This window comes from Elephantulus edwardii, unplaced genomic scaffold (assembly GCF_000299155.1).
Source record: "Elephantulus edwardii isolate Elephantulus edwardi_28Jun2011 unplaced genomic scaffold, EleEdw1.0 scaffold00326, whole genome shotgun sequence".
NCBI lineage: Eukaryota > Metazoa > Chordata > Mammalia > Macroscelidea > Macroscelididae > Elephantulus > Elephantulus edwardii.
The window spans coordinates 740,756-763,183 of NW_006400076.1; the positions used below are offsets into that span (position 1 = coordinate 740,756).

The 22,428-nt window shown below is 39.4% G+C and overlaps 1 protein-coding gene across 1 annotated transcript in view; it reads right to left on the bottom strand.

Annotated features, from left to right (window-relative positions):
• The window catches only part of ANKRD31 (ankyrin repeat domain 31), a 246,018-nt gene that overhangs the window by 9,574 nt on the left and 214,016 nt on the right, over positions 1-22,428 (bottom strand). The window contains 3 exon segments of the mRNA XM_006901438.1: positions 4,369-4,471; positions 16,528-16,668; positions 19,623-20,619. Of these exon segments, the coding sequence (XP_006901500.1) occupies positions 4,369-4,471; positions 16,528-16,668; positions 19,623-20,619 (1,241 nt within the window).

Below are 22,428 nucleotides of genomic sequence, written 5' to 3' on the forward strand. Positions count from 1 at the left end.
CTAAAGCATCCTTGATTATAGCAACTCAAGGTTTGAATTTGTTCTTCAGTTCCTTGAGCTTAAGAAATGCTGAACGAGTTTGGCCCTTTTGATTTTCCGACTATAGCTCCTCACACATTTCATTGTAATATTTTGCTTTGTCATTCCGTGCTGCCTTTTGGAATATAAATAATCTAATGTGTTTTGAGTGTCTTGGTACTATGGTGACAAGTGACAAAAATATATAAAGTTGGCTTGCTCGGTAAATAACAAATAATGGTCTAAATAAAAAGAGCACCTTCCATTTCTTTTTTCAAAACTTTGTGAAAAATTTTAATACACTTGTAGAGAATGGTGACAAATTACGTTGTTATTATTATGTGTGTCGAGTCAGAACCAACCTTTAGCTGACCCTCCAGCAGGTTTTCAGAGGCAGTAAGTCGCTCAGGAGATTAAACATTCTTCTTCCACAGAGCAAATGATGGATTCAAACCTTGTGCCTTTGGGATTGCAGTATATCGTCTTACCACTTGGGCACTAGAGCTTTATAGAAGTTTGTTTTCCCCATCCTAGATATACACTTGATAACAAACAAACTAACAAGCTAAAATCAGTGATGATTCCCTCAAAAACACAAAAGGACACAATATAGGCTTAGGAAGAAGTTGTGAAATTTCAAGAGACAAAATGCACCCTAAACTTACTCTGTCCTAAAGCCTTAAAAGCTTAAAAAGATAAAGGATGCTTCAAGGGTTTTGAAAGAGCCCTAGTAATACAGCTGATTAAGTGTTGGGGGGCTAACAGAATGGTTAGCAGTTTGAATCCACAAGCACCACCAGGAGAAAGATGAAGAAGTCTGCTTCTGTAAAGATTTACGGAATTGGAAACCCCATGGGACACTCTGTTCTGACCTACACAGTTGTTGTAAGTTGGTATAATTTGCATGATGGTAGAGGCAATAACTTAATAGAATTTAATTTTAAATGTTATGTGTGTATGTTTTTAAAAATCTTTAATTAGAGACAATATGTACTTTCAAATGTGTTATTTTACCACATTTTAACATTCTTGAATCCATTAACTTGAGTTACCAATTTAAAGTTTTAAAATAGAATAAAGCTCTTCCACCATCTCTGATTCACTGAAGAGTCTTAAAATGGCAAGATTAAAATTTGTTATTTATATGCCTGACTCAGGGTTTTCTTGGTATCATGTAATGAAAATGATACATAGAAACAAATTAGTCATTAGACTGCTGTTACTTCTTGTTGTTGTTGTTGTTATGTGCCATCGAGTCGCCTGCGACTCATAGCGACCCTATGTACAACAGCCCTAAACTCTGCTCTGTCCTGTGCCAATCGCACTGTCTCTGACACACCCATCCCGATTACCCCAGTCACTGAATCAATCCACCTCAAAGAGGGCCTTCCCTTCCCTCCCAAGCATGATGTCCTTCTCCAAGGACCGGTCCCTCCTCACAACATGTCCAAAGTATGTTAGACGGAGCCTCAGAATCCTTCCCTCCAAGGAGCTTCCCGGTTTAACCCTTTTCAGGATGAATCTTTGTTTTCCTAGCAGTCCACGGTACTCTCAATACTCTTCTCCAGCACCACAGCTCAAAGGCATCAAGTCCCTTATTAAATATTACTATATTATCATCATGCTTGCAAGGGTGGAGGGACAGCACAGGAGAGGAAGACCCTGGGTGAGATGGATTGATACAGTAACTGGGGCAAGAGGAGTGGATGTGTCGGAGTCAGTGAGACTGGCTCAGGATGGGGGGGGGGAACAGGGCAGGGTTCACAGCTGTTGTACATATGGTTGTTATGAATAGTAGATGACACAACAGCACTTAACAACATCATCATATAACATGTTTAAGACATGTTGTTTAAAACAAAGCTAAACAGACTTCTTGTCCCTCCTTATTTTCCAGAATATTTATCTCAAGAGGATCATGTTTCAGAGTAGTGTTTCAAACTTTAGAGTCAAACTGATCTCTGTTTGAGTCCTCTGTCTAGTATTTAAGACTTTGATTTGTTTTCTCTATTTAAAAAACAGGGTTAAAAAGTAAATGAGATAACTAGGTAATCATGTAGCTCACATAAGAATCATTCCAGAAATTATTACTGTCAACCAAAAATAGTGGCATCCATTCACAGTAATTGAAAAGGAAAACCAAAGTGTTTGTGCATCTTTGATTTCTTTATACATATTAAAAAAAAATCCCAAACCCCAACTCAAATCTGAGCTGACTCACAGATGATTCTCCACTGGGTTTGTGAGGCTGTTATCCACCCAGGAGGAGGATGCCCATCTTTCTCTCAAGGCACGGCTGGCTATTCAAACTGCCACAAAGGGTTAGCAGCTCAACTCCCTACAGACCACACCAGCAGAATTTCCTCCCTGTATTTCTTCAGATGGAATATGAACATGAACCTCTGCATCTTGCCTGATATTACTACAGCAAAAAAAAGCCCTGTTTCATAGCAGCCTTTTATATTGCCTGTATGATCCTCTGTCTCGCTTAAGAGTTCTAGAAAGACTCTTAATGATTAACCATGCTGCTGGGACAGATAAAAACAAAAAAGTCAAAAGAAAACATCTAAATGAGATTACTATATCGTCCTTTGGCACTCTGAGATGTCCGGCACAGGGTCTGACACTAAATGTTGTTATTAAATGCCATCAAGTCACTACCACTCATAGCGACCTTATGAACTTTGCCATACCTGTACCGTCCTAATCTCTGATAGACTCGACCCATTATTATAGTCATTGTCTCAATCCATCTTCTCGAGGAGGATCTACCTGTCTTTCTCTGACCCTCCACTTTTCCTAGCTTGATGTTTTTTTCTGAGGACTGGCCCCTCCCTATGTGTTCAAAATACTGTGAGATTCTTTTTTACATCCTTGCCTCTAACAGAGCTCTGGTTGCACTTCCTCTAAGACAGACTCATTTGTCCCTTTTTTTCAGTCCATGAATATTTAATACTCTTCTCTAACATCACAATTCAAAGCCATTAATTCTTCTTCTGTCATCCTTATTCACTGTCCAGCACTCAGATGCATAGGAAGTAACTGAAAATATCATGGCTTGGGTCAGATGCACTTTAGTCTTTAAATTCTTGCTCTTAAGCACTTTGGAGAGATCTCTAACAGCAGATTTTACCAATGCAAAACATCTTTTTATTTATTGACTGCTGTTACCATGGTTGCTGATTATGGATCCAAGCAAAATGAAATCTTTGATAACTTCCATCTTTTTTCCATCTATCATGATGTTGCCTGTTGATTCAGTAGTGAAGATTTCTGTTTTCTTGATACTGAAGATGGAAGCCATAGTGAAAGCTGTAGCCTTTATCTTTTGCATCAAGTGTTTCAGGTCCTTTTTGCTTTCAGCAAACAAGGCTGTATCATCTACATAGCACAGGTTGCTTATGAGTTTTCCTCCAATTCTGATGTCACATTATTCTTCACAAAGACCAGCTTCTCAAATAATTTGCTCAGCACACAGATGAAATAGGTATGGAGAAAAGATATAACCCTGATGCACACATTTCTTAATTTTAAACCATGTAGTGTTCACTTGCTCTGTTCACACAACAGCTTCTTGGTCTAGGTTTCAACTCATCTATGCTAAATGAACAGACAATACTCTGTCACAGTAAAACTTTTTTTAATAAAAAACAGCAAAACACCAATATGAGCCAAATTTTGACATAGGCTGTAGTTTACCAACTGAAAAAAAAAAGAATTCTAATGTATGGAATCTGAAGCAGGAGTGGCACACACTTCCTAAACAACATGCCTCCAGAAACTATGAATTTTGATAAATATTGATAGTTGTAGAGGGGCTTGAGGCCTTTTGTTCATGGGTCGCTATGAGTCGTGCTCAACTCGAAGGCAATCAACAACAATAACAACAACATATAGAGATATAGATATTACTGATGTATTCTACAACATAGTTGATCCTAAAAACATTATGCCAAGTGAAAGAAGTAGACACAAAAGAGTCACATACTGTATGCATTCTGGAAGAACTGTATATGTTCTATATGTATATAATACATACATATTGTCTGCATTCTGGAAGAACCAGAACAGGTAAAACCAAAGAAACAGAATGCAGAGTCTGGGGAGGAGGACATAAAGAGCAATTATGCTTGAAGGGTTCAGGTTTCCTTTTGAGTGATGAAAATATTTTTGAAACTAAGTAGTTGTAGTTGTACAATAGTATACATATGCCACTGAACTGTTCACTTTAAAATGGTAAATGTTATGTAAATTTCACCTTGATTGGGAAAAAGAAATGGAATATTTGGTCAGTCGGCCTGAGTGGTTTTTATCTGCATAATTAAGAAATTAGTATTGGCTTTCACATACCTGGAAGGTAAGATTGAAGCTGCTGTGGGACTATGCTTGGTTCTGGAGGCATGGCCATTTCCTCAGAAACATATTTTAAAAGCTCTTTCCCAAGATACGTTATCTGCACATAATGAAGTATACAATTGTAAATATACATGTATATAATAAAATGTATTATACAGTAATTAAATAATCTCATACAGCAATTGAGTATTTTATATCATCAGTTATTAAACTACAGCCTATGTCCAAATCTAGCCTGTTACTATATTTAAAAATAAAGTTTTACTGAAACACAGCAATGTCTAGTAACAGGCTCTATTGTAGTTTTTGTGCTATAACAAAATTGAGTCTTTACAACAGAGATCATATGCCACAGATATTCTGTAAATGTCTAGTTCTTTACCAAAATAAAGCAGGTCCCTGTCATGTATAATTAATTTTTTCATCCATTTACTTCTCAACAATCATTTCTAAGTACTTGCTTTTTTACAATTTTTAAAAATTAATGTACTAATATTATGAAAATATAAAAGTTATGGTACTTTTTGGGGGGGGCAAGCAGATAGTTAACGGATTTAAGTTAATACTAGTCCAAAGGATCAAGTCTTAGAAATGAATGGGCCAGGTTGAGGTAGAATGACAAACACTTGATAGAAACAGCCTGGTCTTAAAGATCTTTGGCTTCTTCACTCTTTATTCTAACGCATCATACCCTGAGGTTAAGTCACTGTGGGAAAACCACCAAGTCAACTCAAACAACACTTCCTTTACTACTTTATGAATCATAGTCCAATCGGATTCATCACAACTCTATAGGACAACAGTAGAACTGCATCTTTTTGTAGGTGCCAACCGACTCACAGCTGACCTTCCAGCGGGTTTTCAGAGGCAGTAAATCACACGGGAAGAGGTTACTCACCCTTCTATCTCTGAGCAGCAGCTGGTGGATTCAAACCACAGGCCTTAGTACAAGTAATTCTTCTCCTCAAACTTACACTCAAGGGAAAACTATTGCCTTTGAATTTATTCCAACTCAAAAGCGACCTTTCATCCAGCTTTTAAGGTTGTGTATCTCAAGAGGAGGAGCCTGCCCATCTTTTCTCCATCAAGTCACGGGTGGATTCGAAGTATCATAGACCCATAGCTTTTTGGTTAGTAGAAGACTTTTTTTAGAGCTTAACAATACTTCACAAATTTAATGAATAATCTCTACCGATGGAATTACAAACATCATAATGGGTGGAAAAGATATTTAAGAACTAGGGGATTCTGCAGACCCATGGTCAATTCTGCTAATCTAGTCACTTCTGACAATGATATAAATCCTTGTGGAGGAAATGGCTCATTTCCCCCCTGAAGTGGTTGGCTGATTCGAATCAGTGATCTTGATTAGTAGCCCAGTAAGTAACATACCACACCTCCAAAACTCCTCTCTTCTCAAGAACTCATGCTTACTGCCAATGAATGGGTTCCAATTCGCAGAGAGCCTCTATCAGGTTTTCGAGACTGTAAATTGCAACAGGAGACTGCCCATACTTCTTCTGAGTGGTTTTGAAGTGTGTCTTGCTATAGACCAAGCCACCAGAGCTCCATTCCTTTGTTGTTCTTAGGTACTGTGGAGTCAATCGTGAATCACAGTGACCCTATATGAACAACAGATGGGAACCTTGCCCTATCCTGTACCATCCTCACAATCTCTTGTTACATCCCACAATGCCTGAGCCCGTTTATAACCTCAGTAACTATGAAAGGAAAGGGCCAAGAATGTTGTCAGTTCACCAAATAATCAATAATGAGTGTGATGCAGGGAATTAAGTAATATGGCCCTGCTAGTCACAGTTTTCTATTTGTGATGTGTTATAAACTCTTGCCTCTTTCTCTGCGCTTACAACCCCATTCTGGCGTGAATTATCTCCTGTATCAGTGAAGTAGGATTGTGATGAGATGTATCTTGAAATCTCCATTCCACTAGCAAGTATGACTAAGTTCTAAAGCATGACCTTTAGCTCCCTTCAGAATGAGGCTGTGCATATAGCTCTGAGACATTATACAGAAGAATATTCTCAGCAGGTTTGACTCTTTTTTGTTCTGACACTGCATGTGACCTGATCCAGCTAAAAAACCTCATTGCCTACAGCCAGCAGTTTGTCACTTAACAGCCTCTGCAAACTCATGGATTGGGCTGATTCAGTCACCCTGCAAGCAGCTATCTGCAGTGACTGAGTGAACAAGCCTGACCTGACAGCCTGCACAACCCTGTGAGTCATTTCTCTGACACTAAGTGAATATCTGAGATTCTGTATCAATTTAACTTTTAAAACCTCATTGATGTCAACATAGCTGACTCTCTAGCAGGTTTCTGAGGTTCTAAATCACAAGGGAGGAGACTGTCCATCTCTCTCTAAGAGATGTTGGTACGTTAGAACTGCCAAAGAGATACCACCATTCAGTGGTGGTGGTTGTTATGTGCCGTTGAGTCCCTTGTGACTCATAGTGACCCTATGTACCATAGCCTTAAGCCTTGCTCTATCCTGTGCCAATCTCACTGTCTCTGACACAACTATCCCATTACTCCAGTGAGACTGAATCAATCCACCTCATAGAGGGTCTTTCTCTCTTGTGCTGTCCCCCCACCTTCCCAAGCATGACGCCCCTCTTCAAGGACTGGTCCCTTCTTGCAACATGTCCAAAGTATGTCAGACAAAGCCTCATTTCCTTGCCTCCAAGGAATAGCCTCGTTTCACCCTCTCAAGGATGAACCTGTTTGTTTTCCTAGTAATCCATGGTAGAGTCAATACTCTTTTCCAGCACCACAGCTCAAAGGCATAAATTCTCCTTCTATCATCCCTAGTCATTGTCCAGATTTCTGGAGCATAGAAAATAATTGCAAAGACCATGTGGCCTGAATCAGACGCACCTTAGTCTCCAGACTGATATCAGTGCTCATCAGTACTTTGGAGAGGTCTCTGACTGCAGATTTTCCCAGTGCAATTAATCTTTTAATTTCCTGGCTGTTGGTACCAAGAAGCAACCTTTGGGTTAGCTGTGCAATTACCTATGGACTACACTATCAAGAGTGCCCTAATTCAGTTAGGGAACATAGATGGGAGCAAGAAGGTTGAAGGGAGCAGGAACAGTTGATGTTAGAGATGATGGAGTGGTACAACAGAGAGTTTGGAAATGTTGGGCATTTGGGACATTCCTAACCTCTGTCTCATAGCAACCAGTTTTGTGCTAATCCTTTTAAAAGGAATTATTCATTCCAATTAGAAACAACTGCTTCTCCCCCTTCCCCTTCCCCCCCATTATGCCACAGTTAAGTGCTCAATGACTAACTGAAAGGTTAGCAGTTCAAAACCATCCAGAAGTGGACCTGCTTCACACAGGTCCTTGAAATCCCTATAAAAACTCACTGCCATCAAGTGGAAAGTGACTCATAGCTGACCCTCTGCTGGCTTTCAGAAGCTTTCAATTGCAGGAGAGGAGATTGCCCAACCATCTCCCACAGAGCTGCTGGTAGATCTGAATCATCAGAGAGAGCTGGGCCTTTGTATTAGTGAGACTCCCTATGGACTCAACTGCGGAGTAGGAACATACTCCACAGGAACTGGTCCTGGGTTGCTCTTATAATGTCTAATATGTATCTTACAAACTCATCAAACTGCAGACACGGTACATTTCCCCCCCTATATCTCAGATTTTAAAGTATGTTTGAATCAGTTAGTGCTGGGTTATATAAAACTGTGCATGGTGGCCTTAGAAGTTATGAGTCCTGGTAGGTGGTGAACATACCACTGAAGGTAATTAATGTATATAAAATATATCGCTTTAAAATAACCTAAGGTAAAATATTTTCCACAATGTAGGAGTAATTTATTGTCAAGACTAATGAATAAACAGGTCATACCAGGGAACAGGGTTTTTCCTAACAGACCTGTTCCTGAGCCCAAGAGCAAACATATGACTAACTCAACATCCCAAAATAAATCCTGTGTGTCCAAATCTAGTTCAAGTGCCTACTCAAAGAGCCATGTGGGCAGAGGTGGAAGCTAGGTTCTTTGGGTCTTGGAGCACAGTCTCCAGCAATCTCTGATTGCCATCCAAGATCCAATGTGATGAAAGATTACTGATAGATTACTGGCCACATGAGAGCTAATCATGGAGAAGGAGAGAAAGTGTGGAAGGCTGTCATCAGGTTGCTGTTCGCTTGTGAAAGGCAGGACTGCAGGAGCACTTGACTTAAGGGCATAGGTGCTTTCTTTCATGGAACCTCTTAAAGTATAAGGACCATCTTCCTCAGAAAGCAGTAGAAGCTGATTCTCTAAGCTATAGCCTGCTTAGGAAAGAGATATGTGTTTTTGAGTGTGTGTCTGGGTGGAGTAAGCCACAAGGAAGTGAGACAGAATGGATGATTGATCCAGCCAGCCACTATTTTGGAAATAAAGTTAATAAATAAAGTTAATGAAGCAAGTGAAATTATCCATTAACTTTCCTCTTCCCCCTTTTTTTTGGTAAGGCCTATGAAAAAAATATAGTATTAACCATTATTAATTGGAGTAGCAAATGTTTCCTTGTATCTTATGTAGTAACACAAAAAATATAAAACATAACCTGAATACTAAACAAATATCAAAGAATTTATTTCCCTGTGGAGCTCCAATTTATTTGAAACTAACAGTCTATTTTTTATATGTCTTCAGAAAAACCATTTGTTGGCACCCACTAATGGAAATCTGTTCATGGACGATTCAATGACTATTTTAACCCCAATTCAAATTTTAAGAAGCACATCTTACAAATTTTTACTACCCTAGGAATAAACAAAAAGGGAAAAGAATAATTGTTTTTCCTCACCCAGAAAAAAAAATCAAAAAACAAAGAAAAAAAGGGAAACAAGAGGTTTTCTTTTAGTAGTGAGAGAAGATCTTCACCCTGAAACCCACAGCGTCCCTTTTCAGCAGGAAGTAGCTAAGAGAATACGCCATCCCCTTTTCCTTATGACTCAGGATGAAGTCTCTCTCAGGGAGGAGTGATAGGGAATGGCAAAGGACACACTGACAAAGAAGATTAATCAGAACTGGCTTTGACAAGCACTGTGGCATTTGGACAAGAACAAACTGGGAGGAGGGTAGAGAGAATAGTGCAACAATGAATGAGTGGAAGCCCAAAATCTCTGTAAATGTTTATGAAAATTAATAAAATATAATTATAGAAAAAAAAAGAAAAAAAAGAGGTTTTCTTTTAAGTGCATCTTTACACAAAAAGACATGACTAAAAAATTAAAATTCTTTCTCAAATATTTCTCCAGAAATTTAGAAGATAGGAAGTAGTCAAAAAAGACTTCTATGAAAGAACTGGTATCTTGGGTAAGTGAAGTTCATTGTTATTCTTACCTACTCTTTCCAATACCCACTCTGAAAGATCATTCTCTATTGTGGCCCCAGGCAAGAGAAAGCAACAAGCATTTCACATTACTTACCTTTTCAGGATGCAGACCTCCTGATAATGTGCAATGAATTCTAGTGACTCAGTGGGTAACCAGAAGGTCAGCAATTTAAAAACCTTACCACCTGCTTGGCTGAAGAAAGGTGTGGCAGTCTAGTCTATTCCCATGCTGCAAGACTGTCCTTGGAAACCCTACGGGGCAACTTGTCCTATAGGATCACTGTGAGTCAGAACTAACTTGATGGAAATAGCTTGCTTTTTTTTTTTTTTTAAATGGGGCTTATATATGTTTAAAAATGCATACTTCAACCATATTTTCTTCCTTTTTTTCCTCCTCTAGGCTCACAACAAGTTTAAGTAAGAATACACAGAGGGGCTGCGGTGCACCGGCCCTCGGTGCAGCCTGCAGGTTCGGCCGTTCATCAGGCTTAAGGGGCCACCGGCAGCCGGTGTGCAGCCACGCCGCTTTGTCACTGCTGTGCCGGCAGGCGATTATACACCTTTGAAGAGTCTGTCTGCTTCATTTTCCCCCCAGCAGTGTTAAACCCCATTATGGAAACCCAGAAGCTTTATAAAAGAATATAGTTTAAATTTTGTGAAGTGTAATTTTGTATATGAATTATGTGTTTAAAATATGAAACATTTTAAGAAAAAAAAAGAATACACAGAGGGCTTCATGCACAATTCTCATCACTTTCTATATTCATGCTCCAACCTTTTTATATTTTGATGTTCCTAATGAAAGTGGTCAGTACCAGTTCATCTCAACCCCCTAATGCCTGAGATTGTCAATCTTTAAGTATTCCGTTTCCCTTCTGACAACTGCTAATTTTCCTAGATTCATGCTTTATTAATTCCATGTTCCAGTTATTAATGGACACTTGCAGCTCTTTTGCTCCAAAGTGCTAAAAAGAAAGGGTATCAGTTGAAAGACCAAGGTACAGCATATCTAGTCATGGTGTTTTCAATTGCTTAGAATACATATGAAAGCTGAATGTACAAGGAAGACCAAATAAGAATCCAAGCCTTTGCATTTTGGTGTTGAGGACGAGTACTGGATATACTATGGAAAGCCAAAAGAACAAACAAGTCTGTGTGGGAGAAAGTGCAACCAGGGTGCTCCTTAGAGGCAAAGAAGGTAGAACTTTGTCTCACCAACTTTGGGCACATTGTCAGGAGGGGCCAGTCCTTGGAAAAAACACATCATGCTGGGAAAGGTGATTTTTAGGTGCTGTCGAGTCAAAGACAACTCAGTACAGCCTGATAGACAAAAGACCTGAACCTTGCCCTATCCTGTGCTCTTATCATTTCTGACACACATGAGCCCCTTGCTACAGTCAATGGGTCAATCCATTTTGTTAGGGGTCTTCCTCTCCTTTATTGACTTTCTGTCTTGCCATATATGATGTCCCTTTCCAAGGAAAAGCCTTGCTTAGCAACATGTCCAAAGAATGAGAGATGAAGCTTCGTCATCTTTGCCTCCAAGGAGCATTCTGGCTGCACTTTCTCCACAACATATCTGTTTGATTTTTTGGCAGTCATGGTCTATTCAGTATTCTTCTTAATACCGCAACTCAAAGGCATCAATTCTTCTTTTCTCATCCTTATTCACTCTCTGACTCTTTGCTGTATAGCAGGTAATTGAGAAGATCATAACCTGGATCAGTGGAGGGTCAACAAAAGAGAGCTCAAGGAGATGGATTGACATGGTGTCTGTATTAATTGGATCAAGTAAGCCAGAGATCATAAAGATGGTGCAAGATAAGGCAAGGTTCAGAGCTGTTGCTCATAAGATTGATGAGTCATAGTCAATTTGGCGGCACCTAACAACAACAATCATGGTGGTGGGAGGAATTTAAGAAAAGGGTTGAGTGGAGGAAATGATAGAGAAAGGCTAAAATTAAACTGGAAGGAACTAATCTATAATGGTAAATACAGGTGGTGGTACAGTGACTGGCTGGAAAGTATGTTTATATAAGTAAACTGCTCAAATGGCAGCGCCCTTTTCACCTGCATCAGTCTAGTGTGGGTAGTCATGAGCACCACCTCTTCTTCATTGTAATTACATCACAGAAAGACATTCTTTCCTGTTCTTTGCTGCATATGATGAGGCCTTACATAACGTTTTTGCATAAAGAAGGCTGGCTGATACTGTACTCTTTTTGAGTTCAAGCAGTCTGTTTCCAATGATGCATGTGGCCTCCCTTCTGCTACCCTTTTAAATAAGCAAAGAATGTACAGGGAAAATAAGAAAACAAAGTCTTAGTCTTGATTCCATCACTTACTGTCCATTACACTAGTCATGTCACTTAATCTCCTGAATTGTTTCTACATCCATAGATGGGGTTAGCCTTCCCACTTCATGGAGTGGTCATGAAAGGATATATAGAAAAGTGATTTATATCCTACACAGTGCTGTGCAAATCTTAGAATCTCCAAGCAGCAAGAGTCTTTAGAAACTATATAGTACCAATTTTTTTTTTTTTACATACTCATATGTAAGAAAATTGAGATTCTGTAAGTTTAAATGACTTCATTTAGATTGGTGGTTCTCAGGCCAGGCTGCACTGAGAAATCACTTGAGAAGCTTTTTTTGTTTAGTTTTTGAAACATCTGAATATCCAGCACCAGACTAGTCCTTAATATTATTATTTTCTGTGTTATTTTTAGCCCTAAACTGTAAGAGAATAAAAAAAGACCTCATCTACCTAAAAATTAATATATATATATATATATACACACACACACATTTTTTTCTAATGAAATGTTTATGTCTATGAAAATAGCAGCAATTTACAATAAAGAGGAAATAAACAAAAACAATCGCTTGGCATCAACCTAGGCTCACTCTCATTGCCTCTGAACTGCTTCCAAGTCACAGCTGAGCCTGCCGGGAATTTCCAGGGCTTAAATCTCATGGGAGGAGACTGTCCATCTTTCTCTTTCCAGACAGCATAGACTCTGGGTTAGCAGCACAATTCTCTATACCCTATGCTACCAGACCATTATATGAAAATCTTACAGGGATGGAGTTTACCAGGTAGTTTCTAAAAGTTCTTTTCAAACACATAGAGGCCTGAAAGCAGCTAACTAGATAAAATTTATCCAGAGTGGAATCAGGTAGAGAGGCCTACTCTCCTGGAAACAGTGGCAGAGAGGAAGCGCAAGCGTGCGTGCGAGAGACATACATAGAGGTACACGTCTATGATGCCCATTGGAACACAGTTTCAGGAGTCCTTTGGTAAAGCTGTGCAGCAACCAAACTGCTTAAGTAGGGGGAATGAGTCATCTGTCTAGTGATATCTAACGCAGAGTAAGTCCTAGTTTCCTGGCTTTTCTTGCTTGACAGCCACCCACTCCTGGTCTCAAAGCCCGACCACAATTCTCAAAACTTGTCAGTAAAAATGTTCATAATTACCAAAGCAGAAAAAAAAGTTCTTTTCATCAAGAAGTGACTGTGAACTCAGAAGCAACCCCAAAACAGGAGGAGTCAGAGATGTTGATGGTAAACTTTACAGGAGATCTTTAAATATTGTAAAGAAACTCACTGGGCCAGTGCTTCTTAGTCTGAGATATTTACTAGAAGTGCATGAATGCCCCATAGTAAGTTTTGAAACTATTTTCATTTTTGGTATAACCTAAAAAAAATGAGATAAGCTTTGCTCAGATAATATGTGAGTATTTTATATACAAGAATTTTAATGTCTACCTTTGCATTGCCATTCTACTGGTGCTAAATAGTTTGCCTATAATTGACGTGATTGATGAGAAAAGACCAGGGGGAATGTGACATATAAATGAGGCATTTGTATGGAATAAGGGCCACTGATGTCACCTCTACTTAACTGCAAGAAATGCAGCAGTTCCAACAGAGAAAAGAGGAGGGAAAATTGAGTCAGCCCTGGGCACACTGCAGACAAGCATAAATCTTTGCTACTGTAGTCACACCATCATACTGATCCCTGTGAGTGTGAATCCACCTTTGCAACAAAAATGACTTTCCATGGGTAAGATGTTAACTGTTGTTGTTATGTGCTGTCGAGTCGCTTGCGACTCATAGCGACCCTATGTACAATAGCCCTAAACTCTGCTCTGTCCTGTGCCAATCACACTGTCCCTGACACTCCCATCCCAATTACCTCAGTCACTGAATCAATCCACCTCATAGAGGGCCTTCCCCTCCTGCACTGTCCCTCCACCCACCCAAGCATGATGTCTTTCTCCAAGGACCGGTCCCTCCTTACAACATGTCCAAAGCATGTCAGACGAAGCCTCAGAATCCTTGCCTCCAAGGAGCCACCCAGTTTGACCCTTTCCAGGATGAATCTGTTTGTTTTCCTAGCAGTCCATGGTACCCTCAATACTCTTCTCCAGCACCACAGCTCAAAGGCATCAATTCTCCTTCTATCCTCCTTAGTCATTGTCTGCCTGTATCAGACGCACCTTAGTCTCCAGAAAGAAACCATTGCTCTTCAGTACTTTGGAGAGGTCCCCAACAACAGACTTTCCCATCGCAATACATCTTTTAATTTCTGGGCTACTGGTGCCAAGAGTTTTGACTGTGGAGCCAAGAAAACGAAATCTGTGAACAATCTCAATCTCTTCACCATTCATCCTGATGCTGCCAATTGGCCCAGTGATAAAAATCTTTGTCTTCTTGACATTGAGCCTCAATCCATATTGGAGGCTGCAGTCCTTGACCCTCTGCAGCAAGCGCTTCAGGTCCTCCTCAGTTTCAGCAAGCAGGGTTGTGTCATCTGCATATCGCAGATTGTTGATAGATCTTCCACAAATCCTGATGCCGCATTTCTCCTCATAGAGCCCAGCCTCCCGGATGATCTGTTCTGCATACAGGTTGCAAAGGTTTGGAGACAGGTCACATCCCTGGCGTACACCCTTCCCAATTTTGAACCATGCAGTGTTTCCTTACTCTGTTCTGATGACTGCCTCTTGGTTCAAGTATAAGTTTCGCATTAGCACGATCAAGTGTTCTGGGATTCCCATTTTTCTCAGAGTCACAGTTTGTTATGATCCACACAGTCAAATGCCTTTGCATAATCAATGAAACACAGATAGACATTCCTCTGGTACTCCCTGCCTTCAGCCAAGATCCATCTAACATCAGCTACAATATCCCTAGTACCACGACCCCTTCTAAACCCAGCCTGGACTTCTGGCAGTTCTCTGCTGATGTGTTGTTCCAGTCATTTTTTGATAATCTACAGTAGAATCTTGCTTGCATGTGAAATCAATGATATTGTTCTATAGTTTCCACACTCTGTGGGGTCACCCTTCTTTGGGATGGGAACAAATATAGATCTCTTCCAGTCAGTTGGCCACGTGGTTGTTCTCCAGATTTCTTGGTACAACTTGGTGAGCACAACCAGGGCAGCATCTGTTAACTGAAATATGTCAATTGGTATACCATCTATTCCTGCCTTATTTTTTGCTATTTTCTTCAAAGCAGCTTGAACTTCTTCCTTCATCACCATAGGCTCTTGTTCATATGTTTCATGAAATTCTTCTGTGTCTGCCAATTCCTTTCGATACAGCAACTCAGTATATTCTTTCCATCGTCTTTTAATACTTCCTGCATCATTTAATATTCTGCCGAAAGCATCCTTGATTATAGCAACTTGAGGTTTGCATTTGTTCTTCAGTTCCTTGAGCTTAAGAAATGCTGAGTGAGTTTGGCCTTTTTGATTTTCTGACTCCAACTCCTTGCACATTTCATTGTAATATTTTATTTTATCATCCCATGCTGCCTTTTGAAATATTCTATTCACCTCTTTAGTATCTTGAATTCTTCCTTGTGCTTTGGCTTCTCTGCACTCCTACTAACATAATATTACTGTTACATGTAACAGTGGAAGGAGGTGGAGGTGAACAAAAAGAAGATGGCCTGGTGCCTTCAGGAGTAGGAAACAAAAAGCCAAAACAACAAAAACTTTAGGGGTAGGGGTGGAAAGGGGAAGCAGAGAGACTATATAATGGAGAAAATTGTAAAAGCAGTGTTACACTGTTATAAGTAAGGGTACCATACCAAGAGCTGTTCCTATCTGACCCAGAACTCTAGGAATCCAGTCTGTGAAGTCTGAGAATATAGTCTTAGAGCAGGTCTAATAGTGAGGGTGGGCAGAGTGGGAGGGAGAAGCTACTTGCTAGTCTGTGAAATGGTGATGACAAATGCCTGGTGATGACCCATATTTTGCTGGGTGAATCACTATAATGATATTTCCATAGCAGTGGTTTGGATACCTGGAGGTAGATGTTCATGGGATCTGATTCACATTTCATGAATGAGAGAAGATTCAAGAACAAAAACACACAATAATTTATGTGATTTCAGGGACCTCACTCATTCCTTTTGACTTTAGGGGAAAACTAAGCTTTATGTCATCAAAATACCAATGTCATATATGAACTAAATTAGCAATACACTAGTGTTTTCTAGGTGGATTCACCCAGCTCAGGAATCACCTTTTGGGAGATGAAAGAAAGTAAAAGATCAAGAGCATTAACGTTTCTGAGACTAGATGAGGAACAAGGAAAAGGAGACGCAGGAGTTGTGCAACTCTGCCCCTGGGGAAGACGGGCAGAAAGTAGGGGAGAGGACATGCAGCTGTAATAGAAGGGCACCTGAGAAACAACTGAGCAATTCCATCATTACAAAGATATTGACCTAGCCATTTAAATATAAAGTTAAAGATACATGGATTAATAACTCACCTTACTCCAAGCATAATTCCAGGTTACAGAACTGTCACCTCCTAGGAGATCCTTAAGCCAGGTAAGTGGATTTTGATAAATCTGACCACTTTCTGCCTTAATTTTGCCACTCAATAAAATACTGGCTTTGTGAGTAGTTTCCTTCAGTAAAAGAGAAAACACAGATTAAAAATAAGCTGTTTTTATCTATAATCATGAAGTTTTGAAATCAAATAATATAAATATGTACACGATTTAAACAGCCACTTCACAAAAGTATTCAGAGTAAATAAAAACATAAAAAGATGTTCAACATATTTGATTATTAAAATGCATATTAAACCACAATGATTAATCATGATACACATGTTGTTGTCATGTGCTGCTGAATCGCCTGTGACTCACAACGACCCTGTGCACAACAGCCCTACACCCTGCTCTGTCCTGTGCCAATCTTATTGTCTCCGACATACCTATCCCCTTTACTCCAGTCACTGAATCAATCCACCTCATCAAGGTTCTTCCTCTCTAGCACTGTCCCTTTACCCTCCCAAACATAACCTCCCTCTCCGAGGACAGATTCCGCATTTCAACATGTCGAAAGCATGTCAGATGAAGCTTCAGAATCTTTTCCTCCAAGGAGGCTTCACCCTCTCCAGGATGAACCTGTTTGTTCTCTTAGCAGTCCATGATATATTCGATACTCTTCTCTAGCATCACAGCTCAAAGTCATCAATTCTTCTTCTATTCTCCCTAGTCATTGTCTAGCTTTCTGATGCATAGCAAGTAACTGTGAAGACCATGGCCTGAATCAGGCACACATTAGTCTCAAAACTGGCATCGCTGTTCTCAATACTCTGAAGAAGTCTGACAGCAGATTTTCCCAATGCAATTCATCTTTTTATTTCCTCGCTGCTGGCACGAAGAATGTTGATTGTGGGGCCAAGCAAACTGAAGCTGTTAACAATCTCTTCACTGTCCATCATGATGCTACCAATTGAACCATAGTGAGAATCTTTATTTTCTTGATACTGAGTTTCAATCCATACGTAAGGCTGCAGCCCTTGACTTTCAGCAGCAAGCACTTCAGGTCCTCCCCAGTTTCACCAGGCAAAGTTGTATCATCTGCATAAAGTAATCTGTTGATGAGTTTTCCTCCAACACTGATGTTACATTCCTTCTCATAGAGCTGCGCTTAACAAATTGGCTCAGACATAGGCAAACAGGAACATTTGAGGTTCTGAGATCTTGTCGTTAACCTGCCTCAAATCTATTGTTTGGAAATTTAAAATATTATGTTCTGCATATAGACTGAAAAGGTATAGAGATAGGACACATCCCTGGTGTTTCCTTGATCTGTTCTGATGACTGCTTTCTAGTCCAAGTATATATTTCACATAAGCACAATCAAGTGTTTTTGGATTCCTATTCTTCTCAGAGTTAGCTACATATTGTATGACAATTACATGTCAATAAAACTATTATAGGAAGAAAACCTGCTAAAATATGAACATTTTGTTATATCCTACCTAGAAAAGGAACCTTAACTGTCAAAATTTGAATTATTATAATTAATTTACTAAGAAAAATGTCACTTGCCTTGCGTAATCTGAGGTAGCTGTGCTTAACAAATTGGCTGACACATAGGCAAACAGGAACACTTGAGGATCTGAGATCTTGTCACTAACGTGGCCTCAAATCTATTGTTTGGAAATTGAAAATATTTTATTCCTAACCTATAGATAAAGCTGAGTGATGCAAACAGTGAACATCTTTGGTTATTAACCTAAAGATTGAATGTTTGTGTTCATTCAGAGGCCCCTGAAAGAAGTCCTAGAAATCTACTTCTGAAAAATCCGCTACTGGAACCCGAGGAAGCCTGACACACTTAGGTTAACCCTGAGTCAGACATGCCTTTTTTAAAAAAAATATAGGAAAGCCTTCTTATGCAGATATGGAAAGAATTAGGAACAGAACTCATTGGAATTAACTTTCAGTTAGCCTGGATTAATTTCTGTTGGACTGCTCCATAAGCAAAAAAGCATTCAAGGACTCTGCAAAACTTGCAACTCTGAATTAAAAAATAAAATGCGGAGAAAGGGGAGAGATAGCCTCCTTTGTAGGCATTTCATGTTCAGCCAATTTTCAAGTCACTCCTTGGTTCTAAATTAAACTTCTATGGAAGATTAATTTATACTTATCCCTTTGTTAAACGATGCTTTAGCAGAACACCGGTAGAAGCCAAAACTGGACCCAAATACTCTTCCAAGTCATTATTTTATATTGTTTTTAAGTCTTTGCTTCTGAAATATAAGTTACAAGTTCTATTCTGGACTCTGAAAGGGAGGTCTGGTGATATAGTCAATAAGTGTAGTGCTGCTAACTCAAAAGGCAGCACTTCTGGCAGTTTGAATTCACCTATAGCTCCTTGGGAAAAGTTTTCTTCCGTGCAGTGTACAGCCTCAGAAAACCTGCTTTAGGATCAGCTATGAATCAGTTCTAACTTGGCAGAAACAAATTTGAGTTTGGTGGGTTTCTTTTTCTTTTGTTTTCGGTTTTATTTCTACTCTGAAGCATGATTTCACTTGCTAAAAATGTAATGATGTGGCCCTTCAGTCAATGAGTCTGGAATTGATACCTTTGAGTTGTGGTGCTGGAGAAGACTATTAAACATACCACAGACTGCCAAGAAAACAAAAAAAGGTCTGTCCTGGAGAAAGTGAGATAAAATTTCTCCTTGGAGGAAAGGATTTGGAAGCTCCATCTCACATACTTTGGGCACATGGCCAGGAGGGACCAGTCCAGGAAGAAGGACATCATGTTTAGAAAGATAGAGAGTGTCAGCACAGGAGAGGAAGATGCTGGATAAAATGGATTGACACAGTGACTGAGGTAGTGGAGTTAAGAAGTGTTGAAGACAATGAGACTGGCGCAGGAAAGGACAGGGTTCAGAGCTGTTGTATACAGGGTTGCTATGAGTCACAGACAACTCAATGCCACAAAACAACAACAAAACCTATTTGTCTAATCAGCTGAATATCTAGTCTGTGTGACAGTAACAATTATTCATAACATTTACATGACTTTTAAGGGGAAAAAGAAAAAAAATAGGATACCTGTGTTTTGAATTCCAGAATGTTATTTCCAGGATGAATTTTCCCTAGTAACATCAGATCCTTTATCTGCATGCATTTCTTTTTGGGAGCTGCATTGTATCGTAATGATCTTTTTGCAGTATGTTGAGAGCCAGCCCCAGAGGTGGAGATTTGACCGTTACTGGCAAATGGAACAGAAGATGCTAATTTTTTAAGACATGGTTTCATCTGATGCACAGAATCACTGAGCCAGACAGCAGTTTTCTGGTGTGCTAGGAATTCGAATGCTGCTCTAGTTGGCTGCTGGGAAACAGTTTTCTTGCTTCCTCGTTTTGGACCATATTTAGAAGGGACTTGGTCACAAATAACAGTTGATGGACGGACAAGTGTATTTTTGACTTCTGGAATATTTAAGGTGCCTGTAACTACAGAACAACTGTAGGAACCACCCTCTTTGGCTGCAGTTTGTAGATGGTCATTTTCTTTTTGTGAATAAACTGCCTGAGCAATAAAGGAAACATGCTGTGGTGGTGATTTAACCTTCTCAGCGCTGTCCAATTGACTGGATCTGGATAATCCATCTAAGGCACAGACACCCATGTTCTGTTCCAAAGTCACTTCATTATCAGAAGACTCTTCCCTTCTCACTGCTTCTGAATTTAGGCAAATGTTGTTATTTTGGCTGTCATTATGTACTGTAAGCCAGGTTTCCTGAGACAATTGTGCTTCTTGTGTGTCTCTACAAACAAGACTGTCAGGGCTAAGTGAACCTGAGGGGATCTCTACAGATTTTTCCAGACTGGTGAGCTTTGGGCAATCATCTCCACTAGGCATTTCTAGGCTAGAAGGCAGTTTCCTCAAACTACATCCAGGCAATGATGTGTCATTCTTATAGTCTTGAAATTTCAGGCTTATTTTTTTCTGGTTTTTTGCCACAACTAAAAGGCTTTTCTGCCTTGTAGCCAACTTGGTCAATTGATCTCTTAGGGCTCCATGCTTAAATGACTCTCTGGACAACCTGCAGTTAAAAAAAAAAAGAGAGAAAACCTTTTTAAAACCCAGAAAAATGTAAATAAACCAGTATAATTTTTTTAAAAAATGTTGAATTAATAAACATTTTATTATACTTTGTATCACAATAAAGCAATTCTTTTTAAAAACCCATAAAAACAAAACAAACCAGGGAAAAACTTGCTCTAAATAATTACTTAGATGTTAAAGATACTATTTTGTTTTAGTTTTAAATTTCATTAGCTTGGATAAGATAATCAGCTCAATTTAAATGTAAAAGTACACATGTATCTATATTTGCAGTATATCTCCTTTGAGAAGAAATGCACTGCTTTAGTTAAGTAGGTTTGTTGTCCCCCACCCCGCCCCCAGGCAACTATGATTACCTAATTATATTCTCTATCATTATCACTTGTGCATCAATCCTAGGAGAAAAACAAAATGCACAGTATGTCTAATCATCTTATACACATATAAAAGATAAACAATATATAAAGAAGACCAGAAAGAAAAAACTTCTGTCTTCCAATTATGGGATTGCTGATTAATACGGGATGCTTAATACACAAACCTGTCTTAGAAGTACAGAGAAAATGCTCCTTAGATGAGAGGACAGTGAGACTTAAACTCCTGTATTTTGGGCATGTTATCAGCATGGCTCAGCTGTAGGACGAGGATATCTAGCTTGGTAATGTAGAGGGTCGACAAAAAGAGGGAAGACCGAAAGAAAGGAAAAAGAAAAAAAAAAAAAGAGGGAAGACCCCTCAATAAGAGGTACATATGCTGCATTAAACAATAGGCTCAACATGGAAAGGACTGTGAAGATACTGCAGGAGCAGCCTGTGTCTCTGTTGTAAACAGGGTTGCTATGAGCTGGAGCTGACTTAATTACACCTAACTACAACAATATTTAGTTATTTAAGGAGCTTTGATGGTGTAATGCCTTACGTGTTGGGTCATTAACTTTTTAGTTTTAACTTTTTAGATCAGTGGTTTGAATCCACTAACTGCTCTGTAGAAATACAGGCACTGTTGTAAAAATTTGCCATGTCAGAAACCTAATGAATTGATGCAAAGGCTATATAGGTTTGGGATTCTGGCTATTTCTCACTGATGTCAAGTCAGTTCTAACTCCACAAACCTCCACTGTGTGTCCAAGGTTATAAACTATAATGGGAGAAGACAGCTCATCTTTCTGTCTCATTTAATTATTCAGCTATTAATCCTTTAGCAGCAACTGGTGACTGAAGAGAAACACATTATGAAACAAATTCTATGAACGAAGTAGAAGGTTGTTGTTGTTGTTATATGCCATCGAGTCACTTGCAAATCATAGTCAACCTATGTACAATGGCCTTGTACCCCATTTAATTCTGTTCCAACCTTATTGTCTCTGACACACCTACCGCTATCACACCAATCACTGAATCAATTCATCTCATCAAGGGTCTTCCTTTCTTGCACTGCCCTTCCACCTTCCCAAGCATGACGTCCCTCTCCAAGGACTGATCCCACCTTGCAATATGTCCAAAGAATGTCAGACGAAGCTTCAGAATCCTTGTCTCCAAGGACAAGGACCCTCTCTAGCACAAATCTGTTTGTTCACTTTGCCATCTGTAGTATAGTCAATATTCTTCTCCTGAACCACAGCTCAAAGGCATCCATTCTCTTTCTATCATCCTTAGTCATTGTCTAGCTCTCTGATGCATAGCAAGTAACTGTAAAGACCATGGCCTGAATCAGGCACACCTTGGACTCTAGACTGATATTACTGCTCTTCAGTACTTTGGAGAGGTATCTGACAGCAGACTCTCCC